Source organism: Pteropus medius, unplaced genomic scaffold (genome assembly GCF_902729225.1).
Source record: "Pteropus medius unplaced genomic scaffold, Ma_sr-lr_union100, whole genome shotgun sequence".
Taxonomy (NCBI): Eukaryota; Metazoa; Chordata; class Mammalia; order Chiroptera; family Pteropodidae; genus Pteropus; species Pteropus medius.
In genome coordinates this window covers 4,831,457-4,850,842 of record NW_024342469.1, presented here as the reverse complement: position 1 = coordinate 4,850,842, position 19,386 = coordinate 4,831,457, and the positions used below count along the sequence as shown (strand labels likewise).

At 50.6% G+C, this 19,386-nt stretch overlaps 1 protein-coding gene across 2 annotated transcripts in view; it reads right to left on the bottom strand.

The window, feature by feature from the left end:
- PACSIN2 (protein kinase C and casein kinase substrate in neurons 2) overlaps nt 1–19,386 on the bottom strand; it is a 106,388-nt gene that overhangs the window by 29,592 nt on the left and 57,410 nt on the right. For both annotated transcript variants that reach the window (XM_039863272.1, XM_039863273.1), the window contains exon 2: nt 2,241–2,379. In XM_039863272.1, the coding sequence (XP_039719206.1) occupies nt 2,241–2,300 (60 nt within the window). In that variant the 5' untranslated portion in view covers nt 2,301–2,379. The remainder of the gene's footprint in view (nt 1–2,240; nt 2,380–19,386) is intronic.

Sequence of the window (19,386 nt, the reverse complement as noted above, 5' to 3'; positions counted from 1 at the left end):
ACTTGCATTGTGGGAATCAGATCGCCCTCTTCTATTTTCCAAATCTTACTATAGTATTAGGTAACACAGAAAGTGACCCCTCTAAATATTCCTATTTGATATTCTGTCCTTGCGGGTCGTCTCCACCCTCCCCCACACCCCAAGCTCAGTGCCTGTTCACTCATTCATCTAAGTACCAAGCCTGTGCATCTTCCTGCCCCTCCCCCGGGAAAGCCCCACTCCCCCCCGTGCACCCCAGCACATCCTACAGCACCTTACAGTGATCTGCCTAGTGTCGGTGTCCTTCGAGGAGCTGACCTCCAAATGTCACAGCCAAAGACTCCCAGAGAGCAGGGCCATGCCCCGCCTGTGCAGGCACACGGCTAGCACACAGACGGTTCTGATGGCTCACTCCAGTCGGCTTTGGGTGGAAAAGAGTACAGTTAAGCACAAAAGACTCTTCCACCTTGAGACCATGTGGCTTTCTTTAGATTTGTGCACCCCATTGAGTGTCACATACACCACAGAGAAGTTGCCTTCCATGGGACAGAGGGAACTTGCAGGCAGCTGGTGGCGAGCACCTGAGTCACTCAGAGCCAGAGGGCCGGCTAGGCCTGAGCGATCGCTCCGCCAGTCAGCGAACATCCACAGCAACGGAGGAGACGACAGCACTGCTGATTGACACAGGCTGTGGGGTTAACTCCAGGGAACGCGTCACAAGACGAGCAGAGCCCGCCTGGAAAATAAACCCACTCGCCTTCGCATTCTTCAGGCAAAAGGCGATGTTCTCGTCTACTGACAGTATTGCGGCCAAGATTTCAGTAAGGAGCCTAAGAGCTTAAATCAGTGACTTGTTAAAGCTACTTGATTTAATATATGCTGACAATATGTACTGGCAACGTTCACCTAGATGTTTTTTTTACCAAGTAGCTGAAGACTTCTGTAATAGCACTGTTTAGCTACTTCATTTTTCCAGAGCAGTTTCTGCCATCCACTGGGTAATTACAATGATGTAAACGCAGTCTGCAGGAACAGATTTTATGTCGTGCGCGTGCGTGTTCTGGCTTGGATACTCACCAGGAAGGCTGTCACCAGCCAAGGGGCATCCTCTCTGCTTTTCAATTTACTCCCAATCCCCCAGAAGCCAGCTGCTTAAGGGTAGGGACTCAGACTGTCACATTCCTTGCTGGAACCTCGGAGGGCCTAGCACACAGCAGGTGTTCAATAAACACATACTTAAAATAAAATGATGTATTCAGCTAAAAGTCAGTACTGACCTTTTCCCAATTCAAAGGAAAGAAAAGTATTGGTAGAATTTTGAGCTCCTTGTCCATATTTTCTAAACTTGGTCACCTGTGATCATGTGTCTATTAGACTATGATAGCAGATGGTACTTGAGATCAGACAAAATTATATACCCTATCAGCCTAAGTCTATGAAACTACTCCATGCTTGTCCTCCTCCTCTCCTGCACCTGCTCTCTCGAGCCCCTTGTGTCAGGAAAGCGGCCACATGGTGCCACCGTCTACGTTCTCATTTCATCCTGGCAATACAGATGAAGACCCCGAGGTCCAGATCAGCCGAGCAACTTGCCCAAGGTCACGCAGCTAGTAAGGGCACAGCTGGGATCAGAACCCAGATCTTTACAAACGCAAAGCCGGCGCTCTTTCCACCAAGCCCCCCGCTGCTGGGAAAGTTAGAGAGTTTTGCCACAAGAATAAAATTTGATCAAAAATGGACTTTCCTTTAACCAGCAGGCAGGACAGTAAGTGGGGTGCAGGAGGAATGACTACCAAAACCCATGAAACAATCTAATCAGGAAAGGGGTTCCTCGCAGGCACAGACAGGAAGATGCAGTTTGCTCAGCCCTCTGGCCTCTGGCTTGCAATGTCCAGCATGATGTCCCATCCATCACCATTGTCCCTTTTTTCTATATAATACCCAAAAGCAAAGCTGCTTCTCAGGCTAAGCCCAGTGATTAGTGTATGTCACTCCAAGTCGCATCAGAGCTAAACATGAAAAAGATCAGAGAATGGACAAATTGACAAGGTCTCTAAAATAGCTCTAACCTCTTTGGGTTTCAGACTTTTCTAGCAAGGTGAGTTCACCATCTTCACTGATAGCCCAGCTGTACCTGCTGCCCACAAATGCCTGGCTGGAAAATTTGGGGGGTTTGTTCATCTCATACTCCCTTATCCCTGCCCCCCCAAAAGTCTATCAGCCTGGTCTCTGCACCGTGGAGGAGAAAACATGGGCATTACCTCCCAGAAACTATCGCTGGACACTTCTACTCCAACGGAATCGTCGTAAGTGACAGACATCTCTCCGAACGGTGAGGGAGCAGCAGGGGATGCTCAAATTCAGAGGTCAGCGTCAGATGCTCAAAATCCAGGGACAACCCTAAAAAGAAAAACATATCATTGTGGTGTTTAAACTGCCAAGGTAAAAGAGCAAGCCGTCTCCATCTTACCACTTCCATTTCCATTACTGCCTTCGTATGGAACAGTCTAAAACGTTTCCCTTCGGTGGGAGAGGCCGATAAACTCCAGATTCTGGGCACGGACACTTATGCGTTTGTTACATGCATGTATTTGTGCCAATACCAAGTAAACCTTCTCAACGTCTGGCTAAAGAGTTCAAAGAGCTTTCTGATGAACGGGTCATGTTCTTAGATCAACAGAATGATGCACTTCCTAAATGTTCTTCATCCCTCAGAGAAAGGGACAGAGAGCATGTGAGAACAGGCAGAGTCCCTGAATCTCCAGGCTCGCCCTGTCCCAGCCTGTCCTACCCACCCAGCAGGGCTAGGACCTGGGGTAAGATGTGAGTGGAAATAACCCCACTTCTGACTCCACTCTCCATACGGATTCCAGCACATTCCGACTGTGTCAGGCATTGCCCATCCCATCCTCTAATGACTGACTTGTCTCAGCCACTGAAGCCCCAAATTCAGACCAGTCTGTGTGAGAGCCAGCTAGAAAGAGTAAAAGACAAACAAGCTAGATTGACAATTTGAGTGCAGATTCGATGTTCTCGATCTAGCGAGGGTAACGGGGTAGTTATTCCCCTGCAGGAGGAAGAAGTTGAAGGACCCCCACGAATTCAGAAGTGCAAATCACTTTAATGGAATGACCTGTCCGCAGCCAGATGAGACAACCTGCTTCTTGTTGAAAAGGAGACTCCACCCTCCTTTCCATCACCCCGTGTTCAGATCATGCAGCCAGAGATCCGACTTTCCTAACCACTCTAGTGAGTCCCAAGCCACGGCTTAGAGATGGGAGGGAGCAGGTCAGGCGAGGTGGGGCGAGCGATCTATACGTTACACCTATGAGGTGCGAGACTTTCTTCCAGGTACTTTTCCATATGTTATCACATCTAATCCTCACGATTCCCTGTGAGACAGTCTAGAACCATAATAAGGAACACACACAGGCTCTAGAGTCAGGCTGCCTGGGCTCCAATCCCAAACCCGTGACTCACTGGCTGGGCGCCAGTGGGCAAGTCACCTAACCCCTCTGTGCCCCAATGGCTTTATCCATGAAAGAGAGACAATAAGGGAATCAGAATTGCTGTGAGGGTCAAATGAAGCAATACATACAGGGGCTTGGAACAATACATGGCCCATGGTAAGTGCTATGGACCTAGTAAATAATAATAATGCAATTATTAATATATAGTAATTATTAATATCATTACTTTGATCTCTACTCTATCTTGAGAAAACTGATGCTTGGGGAAGTTAAGTAACTTGCCCATGGTCAAATGGTGGAGACCAGCATTCGACACCAACTCTGCCTGTTGGCTAAAGTAATGTTCTTTCCATACCGAGATGTTTTCTAAAAACTATCTCCAATTTAAATAAATCAGGTATCCTATAGCCTAAGATCTAATTGCTAATTAAAAGGGCTTACTCTGGTGGGATTCAGAGCTTCCAAAGGTGAACACGGCATTGTAACGCCAACAAATTCAAAGTAGAGAATGGACTGTGGAACTTCGAAGCCACCTGCTCGCAAGCCGTCCGCGCATTCTTCCCGCCAGCACGCGGGCTGGATCTCTGCTCTGTGGTCACTAGGGCAGCCGGTTATTCTAACCACGGGGCTATCCCAAAGGCCAGACAGGCTACTCCGGCCTGGCCCTGGAGCCACTCACACTTCACAGCACCCCCTTTTTCCGTAGACTCCTGTGCCCTTAGCCAGGGTCCCCCTGGAAGCACGTCGGCCCATGTCTGCTGCAGCAAAAGATCTCCCCAGAGCAGCAGGTCTCTGCTCCAGAATCTTTCAGGGAATCCAGGCTTCTGGCTCAGGTGAATCTCAAAGTGGCGCAATCAAGCCACTGGGTGGGCTGCCGGGCCAGCTCCAAGGACCAGGTGCAGGGAGGAGTGAGCGCCTGCTCTGGACGGAGAAGCAGCTCGACACCTGAAAAGCTCAGGCAGAGGAATTCATTTCTGCCTGGGTTCAGCCGTGGTTTAGACACTAATGGAAGATCAGTTCTGCACGAGATTTATTACGTGCCAAGAAGTGGTTGCCACTGAGCTCGGCATGAAAAGACACAGTAGACTTCTGGGAGCGAGGACCCGAATCACTGAGAAGAGACGCCCTGCCAAGTAACAAGACCGAGACACACTGGAGCGGCAGAGGGCATCGGCTACGAGGCTGCTCTCAGCTGACCGGAGAGAACAAGGAAAAACCAACTTTCCTCGCCCCAGTCACACAGCGGCAACTTGCTATTTCCCTCAGTCCCTCAGTCCCCACAGCTCTATGCTCAGTGACTGCGACATTCCCAAGATCGCAGCTGTACGAGGGCCAAGCTGGCATCCTGTGTAGCCACAGCCCAAGAGTTGATGACTCCAGGAGGCTCGACTATCCTTGTGTGCTATTTAGAGTTCACTGTAAAGCTGAACCAGCTCCCTCGCACGAATCCGCCCGTTTTTGATCCCCGCCTCCCCACTTATCCATTCTCCAAGCTGACACATGAACATCATCATTAATCTAAGTAAAACCGAATCAGAAAGGCAAATCTCCTGCAAAACTGTCCAAGGCATTCTGGGCTTGACAGAAACGACACTTGGAAGCTCAGTACCATCTCTTCAGTTCTGACTTGGCTGTGGTTCAGAACTGACATTTTCCTCCTGAACCCTCGCAGATTTCACACGGGGTCGCACTGAACTGCTCATTCTCCTCTAAGAGGTCAGAAACCAGCAGACAGAGTCCTATAGAGGAAACTGAGGCAAGGCATGAAAGAACCAAACAGACAGAGAAAGTGAGAGGAAGAACTGAAGACCGCCTGCCCGACGAGCAGGTGAGATACTGCAGATGGAAGCCTCTGGTGCTAGCTCTCGGGCACCATGGGCACCATGACGAGCTGGGTGCCCATGGCAAAGCCACTCAGTTTCCTGAGGCCCCGTTTCCCAAGCTGCGCTCCACCAGGCTTCAGTGAGGGTTCAACGAGATGGGGCATGGAGGCCCAAGGAGCCCCGGCTGCAGCCCACGGCAGGCCTCCCTCAGTGGGAGCCTGGTCCTGGCTCCAAGTGTCCTTGCTATCTCCTTTGGAGCCACATGACAATTACAAGGAAGGCAGGCGAAGGGAGGGCCTGGGGGACAGGGGTCTGCACACTGAGAAAACCCGACTGTGATTAAAGCGCCGGTCCCCCTGAGGACTCATCTTTGACATTCACAGAGCAACACCAACCTGGGGGTGTGGGGGTGGGCTTCAGTTCAGGCTGCAGCCGCCCAAGTGAAGTCAGTATACACCCTAGAGCTCCCAAGGCCCCCTGCTTCCTGCCCCGCTCTGGGAGCTCTGCCTTAGGGCCCTGTCCACCTGCCCCTCCCGTCCCAAAGCGTGCTGCACCAACCCCGGAGATCCCGGTCTGTCCCAGCTCCCCCTCCGTCTGATGAACCCCACTATTCCCTTCTCCCCGTCGCTGGCACGCCCACAGTCCGTTCTTGCGGTCCTTCCTGCACCTCCCAGCAATTCTCATTCTCTCCTGTGACATCGATGTCACCGATAAGTGAGCAGCAGCAGCTCCTCTCTCGAGGGTCAGCCTCTCAATAAATTAAGGATGAGAGTATTTCCCTCACAGGATTAGAGACGAGGAATCCAAGTCACCTGGCACACTGCTGACACCTTAAAGGTGGTAGCCACTGCTCTTAAAACCACCTCCCAGCACCAAAAGGGAGGAGCGACGCCAGCGACAGGCTGGACGTGCTTTCTGTTTTCCCACTACTGTTGCTAAGCACTTTCGCCGAGGCTCCCCCACCACCCCAACACTGAGGAGGCCGGTCATCGCCTACCGCCAGGCAGCCTCCTCACGAACCAGACGCTGCGCTAGGGGCTCTGTACAGGCAGGCAGTCCACACGGGTGCTGGCCCTCCGACGAGGGAGGCCCTTCTGTGGGCTGCTACCTGGGGTCCTAGGGCCTTCGGTGAGTGCTAACAACCACTGTATGAAGGGACAATTGGCACTATGCTCCTGTTAAAGCTGGAGAACTGAGGCACAGAAAGGCAAAGGACCTGGCCCTGACAAAGGCAGGCTGACACCAGCCATGCTCGTGACCGCTGGCCGAGATGCAGTTATCAGCGCCAAAGGCGTGCATTTAGCTGGGGGCTCCCCCATGGCATGGCAGTGAGTGGGAACGGGCCTCGGCGCCACTGCTGTGGACTCATTCATCTGTCCCCTCCAAGAGCCCTGTCCTCCCCTGCGAAGCAAGGACATCACCAGCTCCTTACCTCCCAAGGTACGAAGAGGCTCGGGAAAGTGCAAAGTGACATACGTGAGTCTGTACTGCTCTTTTCAAGGATGGGGACGGAGTCTGGCACTTCTTCAGTAGATTTCACACTGTCTACCACCCGGCAGTTATCGGGTTGTTTCTTCCTAAAGAAACTGAACCCCAATACTCAAATATAATGCTGAATGAGTTCCATTAACTGAACAAATGCAACACACAGTGAATGTTCCTGTCGGATGCTCCTCCGGTGCAGGCTGGTTCCCCTTGGAGACCTTAAAATTCCAGTCGCCAGAGGGGCAGGGACGGCGTGCTTCAGCCTGGAACCTTGTCTGCCCATCAAAGGTGGATAAGCAGCAAGCCTGAGACTCGAAAGCAAGACAAGGCCAAACAGAAGGATGTACAAATCACCGCCTCTTCCTCCTGCCCTCCTGAAAAATGCATTTGCAGCCCCCCAGGTGTGTCCTGGCACACAGTAGACCCCGGGCCATATTTGCTGAATACACATTCTAAGAGGCACTTGTCAGCAATCCAAGAACCCAGGAATGACTGAGGTAGGGAACATGGTGCCAGATCTCTGGGTTCTGGCGACTTCCGCCACCGAAGTATATAAACACCAGGGAGTCAGAGTCACTCCTAAAATGGTGCGCTGAGTCTCAGAGGTCAGGGGAGGTTGACCTTGGCCCATGCTGGGAGCCAGTATAACCGCCTTCTTCCCCCGTGGGCCTGATAACCAGTACCAGGCGAACAAAAGGTACAAATTACATAAGTACATCTAGCTCCCTCTCAATGCCCTTAATTTATTCCAAAAAAGAAAAAACAGAACAGGTCATTGGGCCAAAAGACTACACTATAAAGCAAGGACATTCTGAGTGAAGGCACCATGCCACTTGGGTCTCGAGAGCAAGCCGTCTAGTCCTCTGCACCCGCACAAGGCACCCAGCAGCAAGGGTCCTCGCCACCCCACATACAATGCTGGCGCAGTTGTGTGCTGCCCCGCAGGCCTCAGAGTGAGCACACACTGGACCTCAGGTTAGTTTCTTCTTCATTACCGGGCGGGAAAGTCTTCATTAATTGGGAAATGACTTTAATCTCGGCTAAGTTACTGTGTGGCCTGGAGAGAGGGGAGGATCATTCCTTAAGTGGGGACTTATTTATTTACCCATTCATTCTACAAACACATGTCTGAATACCTACTATGTGCCGGGCACTCTTCTAAGTCCCAGGAGTGGGCCAGTGAACAAGACAGACATGGTCTCTGCAGGCCTGGGGCTGACGTCCTAATAGGGCAGACTGACGCACACTGGTGGGAGAACGGGAGGCTGGTGCTAGGGACCCCAGATGGATGGCAAGTGGGCATGTGAAGGACAGGGGAGGGGCCTGTCCAGCAGAGGGAGAGTGACAGCAAAGGTCCCAGAGGCGTGCTGGGGCCATCCTGACAGCACTGATAGCGTCGTGGCAACTCAGATTCTTGTATCTGCACTACTGGTTGGAAAATTCAAGCCTCAAGTACTTGTAAGATGTGCTATTAAGACCAAGCACGTGCATGCATACTTGTCCTTATGCAGTGTGACATGCCTCTCAATATGTGATAGATTTAACAACAGAAAACACCTAGCCTTCGACCCAACGATTTCTTCTAAAACTTTATCCTACAGACAAACTCACCCAAGAGTCAAATGGTAGGTATTCTCAGTGGCAACAAAATATCAACACTGAGAACCACGTCACTGTCCATAAAGAATAAAAAATGCCAGTGCCAGTCGGCCTCCAGAGAGGAACGCAGGCAGCCAGAGGAGGAGGGTGGGGAGGACTGTGTGTGCAGACATGAAAAGATGTGCCCACACATCGGTGAAAACGGGGGCGCAGCACGGTAGGCAGTCTGATCTCGCTATTAAAAAACAATTAAATGCCCACAAAAGCCCGCCAGTGCACAGAAGGTCCCAGTGGGTCTCACGCTTCCTTGGGGTGGGGGGCCGTGGGGGTACGGAGAGGACCTTGGCATTTCACCTCATAACCCTCTCAACTATTTGAAAATTTTGATTATTGGCATATATTTTGAGAAGATAAAAACTAGTTAATAAGAATGCCGCACTTCATCTCATTAACAGGGTCCCTCTGCGCCACGCGACTGCACCACAGCTTGCGGAGGGAGGGCGTCTGCGCACGCGCCTCCAGGACGCAGCGCAGCCCTCCGCCGCACCTGCCTGCCGGAGGCGTGCAGACCCGCCGGCGCCTCTTCCTCACGTGACCGCTCTCGTCACCCAGCGCTGCCCCGGCCCTGCAGTCTGTTCTCAACAGTGACCCTTTCAAAACTCAGGTCAGACCACATCGCCCCCCTCACGCCGAGTAAAAGCCCCCCGAGTGCGCACCTCCGCCCTGCTTGCCTCCCACGGGCCGCCCTCTCCCCCCGCTCCCCTGGCTCCAGCCACGAGACCTCTGCCGAGACCTCTGCCGATTGTAGCACTGCCAGGCACAGCCATACTAGCTCTTTGGCCTCCCGGAACTGTCTTCCTCCAGAGAGCCCACGGCAAGAAGCTGGCCTCCTTCTGCCACTCAGGCCGGTCCCCTCCGACCGGTCCCCCAGCCCCCTCGGCACTCCCAGGCCCCTTCTCTGCTTTTTCTTTCTCTCCCAAGCACTTCCTTCCTTCCCACAGGCGCGTCATTTACTTAGTTGTGCTGTTCACTGTCTGCCTCCCCCGCCAGAGTGTAAGCTCGGGAGGGCGGGGGTTTTGTCTGCTGTGTTCGCTGCTACAGTACCACATCCAGTGTCTGACATGCTGCAGTTACTAAAACCTTAGTGGATGAATTTAGGAGAAAAGACTGGGTAATTTTGATTTATACAGACTAAAGATCTACAGATGAAAAGTAATCAGAGCATTTACATGAAGATGTTGTAACCAACTGGTTAGAATTCTTTTACGAACACTACTTCACATGTTAAACTAAACTGCACATGGGTTTAGCAACCATCGTGAGGACGTGTGGCTCGGTCCCCAGCTGTCTATCAGCAGCCACACAGGAAGCCTGACCACTGCTAGGGCCCACAGGCTCCTGGGTGCCCTCTGCCTCCAGCCTCAGCACCAGCTATGCCCATCAGTCCCCTGTGAGAAAGGACAGGTCTGCTGCTAAGCCTCAAGCCGTCTCCCACATGGCGGGGACTCAGAGAGTAAGGCCTGCGGGTAATCCACTGCTTCGTACCATCGGCAAAGCAGGAACACTTTTATTTTTTAAATAGCTCAGATATCTGGCACAGCCTATTTTGTTTCCAGTGATTTCATCTGGAAAAGTGCACATTCCTCAAAGGAAGAGATAGAGATCAGCAAATAAAGTGACTTATGTCTCTGGAACATCGTGTAGTGCGTTTGCTTCACCAATGGAAAACAGCTCAGGCGTGGTGAGATGCTGGGCTTTGCAGGCTGCCCCGCTGGAGGGGAGCACGAGCCTACAGCTGGGTGAGCCCCAGGCCCCGGCCAGACGGGACCGGTCCTCAGAAGCACCCACCGCCACCGGGTGGGCAGTGCGGGCCAGACATACTCAAAGGTGCTTCCAGAGATTAAAAACAGTCACATCTCTCGGCAGACAGAGCGTGGGGTCGCCATGGAGACCATCTCCTGAAACCGCTGCCGGACTCCTGGGCACTTCACGGTGCAGAACAACACGCGGCTGCGAACTGAAGAGCTGGTGAGAGAGGGGACGCTAGGGACCCTATCAGGACAGAGCCATGTCACTGAAAACAAACTGGCTCACTCTTAAACATCACAGTTCAAAAGAAAAAAGAGTAGGGGAAACACATCTTACTTTGTTTCAGCCAACACTACAGAACAGCCCTCTTCCTCCCACGGGAAAAAATCATGTTGGGGAAGGTTAAAAAAAAAAAAAAACAAATTCCCCTAAACAGACCAACCCCGGGAAGCTATTCCACAGCGCCCGACACAGCGGCACTGTGGTTGGGCACAGCATCGGTGTGAAGCGGGCATGTTCCCGCTCAGGCGTCACACGCAGCTTCCTCTGCTTTGCCCTTTCGACGCGCCCCAGATGGCTGAGCCCACATCAGTTTGGAGTCCAAACATCTATTCTTTTGGGTCACAGAGGCTGTCAAAATGAATGAGGGCTCCTCCTGGCCGGGCTCTGTCCCACCAGCCTTCGTTCTCGCTACTCGGCCCTTTCTCCTGTCACCTCCGGTGGGTCCTCGCTGTGATGACAGCAAAGGCTTTTCCCGCTGCACAATAAGCATGTCCCTGTTGTCTCTTGTCTCCCTGTCACTCCTAATAGCTGTGTCACTGCGTCAGACCTCAGGGGCTGGGGTCTTTCCCGTTCACAGCCATGGTTGAGGGACTGTCACGGCACACACGGCTTCCCACTTCTGTCGGGGGGGCTCAAGGAATCATGCAATCCAAAGACTGTTCATGAACCACTCCATACCATTTAAAAAGCAAGATTCAACCTGACATCCTCAATCTGCATTTAAGGGACAGTTTACACAACCATGAGAAAGGAGAGAAACACACCTGGGAGGCAGAGGAGAAAAAATGACCCCGAAAACACCCATCGGCAGAAAAATGTTGCTGCTTTTGGGGGTCCTGTTTGTTTCACACGATGAATCAGAATATTTCAGGTGAAATAGCACCTGTAATATTACATGTAAATAAGAAATGGGCAGAAAAGGGGAAAAAAGAATGAGGTCCCATGAAAAAGCAGACTTCAGCTGTAGTGGGGACAAGTGAGCCTCATCATAGCATCTGATTTCTCCCTTGGTAGGTACTGGAATCAGGTTGGTTGTTTTTGTTTGTTTTAAGAAACTTCAAATGAATAAACATTTACGCAATTTTAAATATGAAACTCCTTTAATGTGTAAATTTTCAGAGTGTTCAGACTCACTCCAGATTCAACCGTGCGTGGATAGTAGTTATCAATACATGGGTAACCTGGACTAATGTCCCTTCCATTCAGTGGGATGGTGTGACTGTCTACACACAATTACTTCCCCCGAGGGGCAAGAGTGATGGCAGTGATGGTGGCAGTTAATCAGCCTGGCCTAGGGAATCACTGGGAATTGCTAGGAATGCCAATTTTTAAAGAAAAATACACACAGATATTCACACACTCCAAACAAACAAAAAACTAATAAAGCTACATTAAATAAACTTTAACTTTTGATGTTTCAGAAGTCATTTTTCACTCTTACAAAGGGCTCTCAGGGCCCAAATTTGGAAGTTTGGTCCCAAATTTGCCATTAAACAGATATGGGACCTTGGGCATCTTTTCAGTATCCTGCTACCTTTACTTGGAAAGAAGAGTGTGGTATTAAACAAACGCAGATTTTTCTGAGCTTAAAATGTTTTAAAAGAGCCTCCTACTGGCAAGAGATTGTGGGAGAACTTGAGAGGATTCAAGCCAAGTAACTATAAGCACTGTGCATTTGCTCATGGCTGCAAAGGGCTTTCCTCCTCCATCAGACCTGAGCCTTACAGCCGCCCTGTGACCCCAAAGTCTAGGCTTGAACTCATTCTCAGAGGCTCCCCATCAATGTAATGCTCGTGCTTCCTGAGCACATCCACATCACAGAAGTTACACGTAGTGTCGGTGACACAGGATGTCACCTGTGTTACAAGTCCTACACATACAAATCCCACGGTATAAAGGGAAAGTCGACAGCAACTAACGTGCATTTTACGAAACAAGTGAAAAGAGGTATGACTGTCAGTAATCACGGCCTCGTGCATTGTGACAGGCACTCTGACCCTGGGTCCCAGGGCTTCTCACTGAAGACCCTCTGTCAATGGCTGCTGGGAAGTCAGGCATGGGAACAACACTGGGGGTTCAGTGAGTTGTGAAGTATCAAGTGCACCTGCAAATGGCTTAATCCTGCCTCCAAAGTGAGGGCAGAAGAGTGTCTCTGAACCCCACAAATGGTCCCTCGAGGTTCTCTCAGGGTTAGTTTGCCCGCTGGGGTGCTGAGCAAGCCTGGAACAGGATGTCTAGCGTAGGCGGCTTCCAGCCTGGGGACACCAAGCTGAACCGCGAGGAGCCAATGGGAATTGGGCACATACAGAGGGGTAGGAGCTGGTGTCCTGAGGGGAGGGGGAGGCTGGGAAAATGGGGGTACAGAGAGGGGGTACAGGCCAGGGAGTGTCAATGGGGCCACGCAGCACGGCTGGGTACCCGCCCTCAAACAGGAACAGTGAGGAAGAAAGGAGGAACTGATGTCAGGCTTCTACACAGAAATCCCCATGTGGTTTAAACTGGACGAATTTCTCATAACTTGTCATCTTCAGCTGCTGGCTAGGCTGAGAACTATTTCACACCCTACTAATAGTTACAATTTTTAATTGACAGGACCATGTAGAGATCGTTGTTATTAGTGTTGTTAACGACCAGCGTACTTAATATATGCAATACCTCAAGAGCCCAGAAAATTTCACAGAATCCCAAATCACAAGGGATGCACGTGATATTACATAAATTGTAAAAGTTCAAAGCTAAAATGAAAACAGAAGTTCAATGTCTTCCCAAAAGAAATCCCAATGTTAGGTAAAACAGAAAATCCACCCTTACTTCTACTTTCTAGTCTCTGGAGGACATTTTTAAATACTTAAATCGCATCACTTCCCTGCTCCAAAGCCACTGCACTCAGAGTTAAACCCTGACTCCTAAGCTCTGCTGCAGGTCCCATCATGATCTGGCCCCTGTGTGTCCCCTTCCAATCTCCCTCACTGGCTAGACCTGTTCTGCTCCAGCCACAATGATTCTCTCACTGTTTCTCAAACACACTCAGCTTGTTCCCGCCTCAGAGCCTTTGCACATGCGGTTCCCTCTCCCCGGAATGCTCTTCCCTGAGATAACTGCATGGCCAGCTCCGTGACTCTGCCCGGAGATCCTCAGAGGAGCCTGTCTCCGCATCCTCTCTCATCCAGCTCCACCTCCCACCACCTCCACCTCTACCCCGCTACTTTCCATTCTCTTTGGATATTTCTTCAAAACATACATCGCTACCTGAATTTTTTCCCCATGTACAGTCTCATTCCCCCTCTAGAAAGTCAACTCCACTGGGGTGTCTCATCCACAATAGGTCCTCCCTCACTTCTGTTGAAATTGACAGAGACACACGCTGGGATCTTTGAAATAATGGCAAAGAAAGTAAAGCAATGACTTTATAAAATGATATCGAATAAGGCCTTTACAATAATGTATTGCTGTTAGCAATTTCTTTCGTGAAACTGTGTATATTGACATCTCTTGGATTACAAAGGAAAGAAAAAGACTAGTTAGTCAGATGATTAACCACAGTGTTTCTTAGGCTGAAAACGAAACTAATTTTTCAGCAATTCTTAAAGTCGATTCTTCCACAATGATCAGCTCGTACAGCCCCTCAGTTGAAAGATCTTTCCCCCTGGCCTCCTAGGGGGCCTCCATAGCACCCAGAAACATGTTTCATTTTGTTTTAGTTGATCAAAAAGGGTCCTCTCTGAACCAGAGGATGCAACTGTGTTAGGGGACAAAAGCTCCAGTAGGTTATAACATCCTTTAAATTCTCCAGTATCAAGAACTGCTCTATCACTGAGTCGGCATTTATATTTACAGTACAATCTGAAAGCATTTGGTCAAGACGAGTCTCCAACGTTAAGTCCCATGCACACACCCAGAACCTAGTCTGATGCTATATTTATGTGTCAGAGGAAAACCTGGTTAACCCCGAAGAGAGGAAGAGATCAAAGACTTTAAGATACTGAAAACAAAATATCTCTATGATTCCATATCGCTTTAGGACTTTCTTTAAATCCTGAACAATCCTTTAAGAAACATATTTCTCAAAATATGAGTGAAATGCAGTGAAATGCAGAAAAGCATCTCCTTGAAAAATGCAGAATGCCAGGAAGAGAGAGCAAAGCAAACTTCACCAGTGGCCGCCAGGACCAGCATCGTTTTTCTTTTGACTGCAGATTCTTGAAATAAGAGACTGTCCCAAAATGGAAGCCTCAATCAAGTCCAAAAATAAATGAATAAATAAATAAGAGCAAGAGAACAAACACACAGTCACACTTGACAAGGACCAAGAACCCAGAGTCGGTGGCTGTCTGGACCAAAATGTCTAATGCCAGCACTTCCAAAGTAAACGTGGCAGTCTGCCCATCCTGTACCCTTGACTGTGGGCTCCACGCAGATGACACTGGTCCCCTGCTCAGACTGCTGATGGGAGCCCCCGAACAGCCCCCACCCACCCCACTCACAACATATGTCCTTCACATTCAAACTCTCTTCCCAATGGGTAAAACGACTAATTCCATTTGGGGGGAAATGTATTTTAGAGAAAAATGCTATTGCAGCTGGAGAAACATTCTTAGATATCATGAACAAGATATTGTGATTCTAAGGAATTGTAAATTTGATGCTGGAGTGTGTGAAAGTATGAATAAGCGGATTTGAGGAAATATTATGGAGCCATGGTAACAGAAACCACGGAAGAAACTCCAGTTGTACAGAACGATTTAAAAATAAACTGGATACGAAAATACCAGCAAAAAGCTATAATGACTCACACTGTTCTCCTCACTTATGAGAACAGCCAGTTCGTTGTCAGTCTTCCAGGCTTTCTCCCCATCGGAGAAATGCGAGACAAAGAAAGTAAGAAGAGGCAAAAGAAGCTTTAAAGATTTCCTCTCATTTTACCAGCAGCTTGATATGAATTAGACCTTATGTGTGTGAGAGTTTGATCCGAGTTTGGAAATGTACATTCAGGCAGCAAGAACAGCTTTGAGGCTTTTCATAAAAGCCGAACTGACTTCAAAAGGCTAACTGAGGCTCTAGAGTGTACTAAACTGAGTTCCCAAATACCGGTCAATGTGGCAAAGAACCTCGGCACGATTTCCACCATCAGTACAACCTTTAAGGCACTTCGTGTGTGCGCGGTCACCTTTTCCTTCTTCACTTGGACCCTGTCTCCACGGCGTGTCCTCCAACTACACTTACAAACCTTTTAACGTGGCAGCTGCACACAGAAGACCCTCTCACGTTCCCTTGTGGAATAAACCCACAGGTCTCAGCCCTGGGGGTCCAACTCTGGGCTGCCCTACCTGCCCAGCCAGCCCCGGCCTCCTGCCAGGCCCCAAACAACCACATGAGCAGGGCGCTGCTGCCTGAGCCAGCCCTGCCTCGTCAACTCTCACCCATCCCGAAAGGCCCAGTTTAAATGTCACCACCTCTGAAGAGCCTCCCCAACCATGCCAGACCCTCTGCCCACCACTGTCCCCTTATTGTTCCCCTATGGTGCCATCATTTGGCTGCATCTCTATTTCCCCAGTGAGGCCGTTAGCTCCTAGGGAGACCCTGGTGCCTAGTGCAGTACCTACAGCTGCTTGGTGACAGTTGCTGAAGGCAGAAATGGAGCCAGGGAGTGGATGTCTCAGGAAACCTCAGGGTCTTGGGGTACCCTCATTAGTCCGGACGTGCCTCCTCCCTGTTCCCCATCTCTTGCCCTGCTCACCGTAACCCTTCTCTCCTCCCGTGCGCACTGCCACGCTCCCACACGCCCAGACGCCTGTTTTGGACACACGACATACTCGCCTCCGATCCTGTCTCGAGTCAGAGGATCCACACAAGTCCTCTGTGAGAAAGCTTTGCGGCCAGTTGGTGAAGTTTCAACAATGTGCCTGTACTTAGGCGACTCCTTAAAATTTACTTTGTAAGGGCTAGTTTTTAAAACCTTTTGCAACATAGATTATTCAAGTTATTCGTAATCACTGAGATTTCAATTTGGTTTGTTACCAAAAGCCCAGAAGAATCACCCACAGTACCACTGAGCAGGGGAAGGTGCTGCCCGTGCAAAGATGGACCTGAAGACGTCCTCGGGGCAGGAAAACGCACCGAGCCAGTGGAAACGTGGTTGACCGAGCAGCAGCACCTCCAAAGAGCACGAGCTCAGGAAAGCCGCTGCAGTCACTGCCACACGGGGGAGAGCCCCGAGCACGCGCTGAGGGGCTGAGGGGCTGCACGGGTGGCCCCGGGAGCGGGAGCGCTGGAGAGGAACGGGACTGGCCCGGCTCCCGGGCCTTGTGAAACACGTGCTCTGTGCCTCCGGTTTCCACTCACAAAACGGGAAGACGATGCCCGCCCTGCAGACTGCGTAATAGGGACTGGCTTGGCGATGCAAGGAAGCCCGTCCCATACACAGCAAATCTAATGACATGAAGCAGATGACCTTGGACTAGCACAAGACTCTTTGGGCCTTCGGTGTCCTTATTCCTAAAGCAGGTGATCTTTAGCTCTGTTTAGACTCTGACATGCTAAGGGGAGACAGGGTATGTGGGCAAAGGGTAGACAAGGCTGGCAGTGCCAGTCCCCGGTTCAAAGTTTTCAGTGAAAATGTGCGTTGTACAGTTTGTGTCAAAACCAAAAAAAAACATGGTTTTTTAAATAACGCAACAACCAAAAGAGGGTTTTGTTTTTATTACATTGGCCTCTGTCCGTTGGGAAGCAGTGGTAACCTACCCACTCCACTCCTTATTTTCCATTCTTCCAAGACCCGTGTACTGGGTGCCACTCAAGTCGCACGATGTTCTCGTGCCGAGGACTCTGACGGGGTATCAAACAGACATGACCCCTGCCCTCGTGGAGTCTGTGCTCTAGTGGAGGTGACTGACACACGGAATCGATTAAGGCAAAGAAAGGGGTGAGGGTGGAGGCAGGAAGGACACTGGCTGGGGAAGGCGTCACTGAAAAGGGGACAGCTGAGGAAGAGGGAAGCAGTGGGACAGGTGGGCCTCCAGGAAGGCGCCCCGCGACGGAGAGCACGTGTGGGGGCACGAAGGCCCGCCCGGCGTGGCTGAGGGACATCGAAACAGCCACTACGGTATTCCCCAGGGAGAGATGGTGGCCGAGACCAGGCGGACGGCAGTAAAAATGACAATGTGTGCATTTGGAAAGAATACTGCGGATACAACAAAATGACCTCATTCTCTCAACCTGTATCCCACGACACCCATCCCCAACGCCATGACTAGGTTTCCTGGCTCAGCCATCGAACAAGCACGTGCTCAGTGACCCCCAGCGCCCTAAACATTTAGACACAGGGTCCCCATCCTCAAAGAAGAGTTTTGTACGAAGCGTCAGGCGTGTAAACCAATACCTCCGATGCTGTCACTTACCACCCCGTCACCTCATTCTGGAGACGCACTCCCTCACCTAGTCACGAGGCCTGCACTGCCACCTGGACTCAGCTCTCCCTGACCTAGACTTGCCCGAGGCCCACCACGGGTAGGGAGCAGGGGCGGCCCTGAGCCCTTTCCACCGAACGCACGTAGCTCCATGAAACAGGAAGTCTGGTACCCCAGGAGCCCAAGTGGTCTGGGGGCCAGCTGCTCAGACATGGAGCCGGAACAACTTGTCCTCCGCACTCAAGCGGTCCTGGACCCCCATCTCCAGAAGGCTCAGTCAGTAACTTCAGAGTGAGGCGCTCAGGTGAGAAGCTGGCCTGTTCCTGCCCGGCAGACTTTTCCCAGCTCACTTCCTCACCATCCCCTAAACGCACGGAGCCAAACAAAACCTTGCTAAATGCTGGGTTCAAGCCCACAACCCTAAAAAGTAATACCATTTAAACTAAGCAGACTGTAAAATGTGTTTGAAACAAGCCAAGCAGTCACTTTAGGTAAGACGGGGAAGGTCTTTTGAAATCACTCACGCTCTATCTACGTTTCTAAATTTCTAAATTAGGGGTTTTAGAGTTGTATATAAATAGCGAATACTCAGCAGTGAATTCCTAAGGCCTGAGAATGGAAAGAAAGATGGTTCTGAAGATCCCAGAGAAAGGTGTGTCAGATTATTTTATTCTTAAAATTGCCCCGAAGAAAGGAAAGTCCCAGGTGCAGAAAATGCTCACTAAAGCCTCCGCCTTTGAAAGGCTTGAGCTCTCCTTTCTGATGATCTCACAGAGAATGAACTCAAACCTTAAAACTGGCTGTTCTCACACAGCGCACCTCCGCAGGCAGTTAGTTGGGGGAGCTGTTCTCTCCGAAGGGCTCACTGAGTCTGCACTGTGTGTCAAGGACCACCCTGGGCAGAGGGGGTGCAAACAGCCCCAAACAGGCCACCTGGCAACTCCTCGGCGTCCTTTAGGACAGACAGCCTGGCGAGTCAGCACTCCCGCCATGCGTTGCCCGTGCGGGCTCACGGAGGCCCTCCTCCTGCTCCTCCTAGAATTCCACAGGGGAAGGTCTCTGTCCCTTTAATCTACGTGCAACCCCAAACGGGTCTCAAGAAATGAGACAGGACCACAAGGTAAGGAGGAGGAGGAGAGGGGGGAGGTACTGGGACCCTGAAGGCTAGAGAGCGTGACAGATTTTCCACGGAAGAAATTAGCCATTTAAAAGTACTTAAGCTGGAGTCATGTAGTAACCATCAAAGTGACTAGTTTTGCTCCCGGTGTCTTTCACATCCTAACAGCTCAAAGAAAACAAGTCATGGCAGGCCCCCGGCCATCTCCACTCAGATGGCTTTTCTCGTTCTGGGGGATAATCGCCTCGGGTTACAGAGAATCCGCAACAAAGGTAGGTAGGATGAGACCCAAAGTCTCCTGGTCTCAGTCCAGCCCATCAGCTGTTAGTTCACCCACGTTTTAACGAGAAGCTGGAGCAAATAGCATTTAGAAATGTCCCCAAACTCATTTTTCTTATGTAATGGAAACATGTCAG